This window comes from Sinocyclocheilus grahami, unplaced genomic scaffold (genome assembly GCF_001515645.1).
Source record: "Sinocyclocheilus grahami isolate Dianchi unplaced genomic scaffold, SAMN03320097.WGS_v1.1 scaffold9143.1, whole genome shotgun sequence".
Classification (NCBI taxonomy): Eukaryota; Metazoa; Chordata; class Actinopteri; order Cypriniformes; family Cyprinidae; genus Sinocyclocheilus; species Sinocyclocheilus grahami.
This window is the reverse complement of record NW_015512426.1, coordinates 21,658-23,614: the sequence shown is the minus strand read 5'-3', so window position 1 is coordinate 23,614 and position 1,957 is coordinate 21,658. Positions and strand designations below refer to the sequence as shown.

Sequence of the window (1,957 nt, the reverse complement as noted above, 5' to 3'; positions counted from 1 at the left end):
TTTTCCATGACATTCTAATTTATTGAGATGCACCTGTAGAAATGCAATCTAAGATGTTGATTTCTTATGGTTCTTTTAAAAACGTCTTAAAATGTAAAGATCTCTTGAGTTTGTACTATTTGACATCATAAAAAAACATTATTTCCATTGTAATAACTTAAAAGAAAAAACTGTTTTACAGTACATGTCAGTGATATTTTTTTCCCTCCTAGGCTGTAGAAGCCCTGTGACCTCTACAATGGCAGATGTCCTTCAGCTTAATACCAGCAGTCTACAAGTGCCAGGTAACATTTCATTAAACTTATTCTTTGGGATTTGATAGTGTAATTAAGACTTTAGAAAATCAAATCCATGTAGGTTATATAAGCTATTATATGAACAAGTACTTGCACAGTATATAACCAAAATGTATATACAGAAGACATGTGCACAGCTGAATAGAAACCTGTGGTCATCCACATGTATTTCCACAGGAATTCTGCTGTAATTCCTGTCTATTCCATCAACAATACTGGACAGGGGTGTGACCCTCTCTTATCTACGCTCTGCACTCTTGAGAATATCTGTACACGTCGATAACATTCCTGTCATACCCTTGAGTAAATTCCACCCATGTTTGAGTATGTGCTCATTTGCAGGCATATTAAAGCGACCTTGATGGAGGGGTCACTACATGTTAATAAAGTATTTACCATGGGATTCATTCTGTACTGGAAAATATACGTAAATTTGACCACATTAGGAATTATGGAATGTTTGGAATTCTGCTCCTGAATTTCCTTGTCAGTGTTGGTGCAGTGTTTTGTTTTTTTTTGGACTGTAATTTTTATTCAATGTCATAACTCGATCTTCCAATGACTTAAGCCCACAACTAACTACATGCTGGCATTCAGATCCTCTGCTATTGTTAAGTGTAATGCCAAAATCTAATTAATATTCAATGGATAGAACAAAGTGCCTTTTTGATAAGCCATTGTGCACGTCACAAAAGAGGGGAAAAGATCTGTTGCTGCTTCTACTTGTTTTATCATGACTTTATATACTTGTGAAAAGTAAGCTAGATGTATTTCCATTTCTTTTATAAAGGTATTAGGTCAATCAGCATATACAAACTTCTATATAATCTAATGTGATCCACAGTGCAGTATTTTTCTAATGAAAACCATCCATTGGAAATTCTGAAACTGGTAAACACATGCCATCTGGGCTCAAATGCCCAGCCAGCCAATGTGGAATTTTCCAGAAATTCTTGATTTCTCTTAATTGCTCAGCCACAATTAAGAGCTCCTAACTTGCGTTTTCCAGTACAATCCATGAGCAACTTACTAAGCTAAAGACTTATAGAATGTCTTCCTTCATATCTCATTCATTCTCTTTCAGGTGAAGATAGATCAGCCTCTACATCTCCATCTGGTTCTCCATCTCCTTCCAGAAATGAATGCAGTATTACTCCACTTACTCCATCCCCCTCTCCAGTAAGATCTCAACAGACACAGTGCTCTACCATGCACCCTTTGTAGTGCTTTATATGATAAACATTGTCCTCAGAACTGGATTAAATGCCGAAATCAGATGCTTTAAACTACAGTAATGTTGAAAGAGGATGTGGTACCACTAGAAATATGCAATTATGCTTCTTTACTTAGCACTCAGTCAGTTGGTTTAAAGCAGCACTATCATTAGCTAATCCCCCGGTCACATTGCACTGCAATCTGAGGCAGCACAAAAATGTTTTGTTTGAAAGCCGACTTACTCCTGTATCACTTAAAGGTGAAGTGTGTCATTTCTGCGCAACTATATAGTGTCACAAAAGGAATTGTAAAAATAATTTCAAACAGGTTTCTTAAACACTCACCTGGTCTGTCGTTGGTTGGACTAGATGTCATAGACATAGTCACAATTCAAACTCATTATTACGGATTATAATGATTTATACTGTCTTTTTACGCGTTGCGTT

General features: G+C 36.3%; 1 protein-coding gene across 1 annotated transcript in view; it reads left to right on the top strand.

Annotated features, from left to right (window-relative positions):
* Nucleotides 1-238: 238 nt before the first annotated feature.
* LOC107578156 (heat shock 70 kDa protein 12B-like) overlaps nucleotides 239-1,957 on the top strand; it is a gene marked incomplete at its 3' end in the record, with an annotated part of 3,728 nt that continues 2,009 nt past the window's right edge. Inside the window, exon 1 of the mRNA XM_016264140.1 lies at nucleotides 239-284. Coding sequence (XP_016119626.1) covers nucleotides 239-284 — 46 coding nt within the window. The remainder of the gene's footprint in view (nucleotides 285-1,957) is intronic.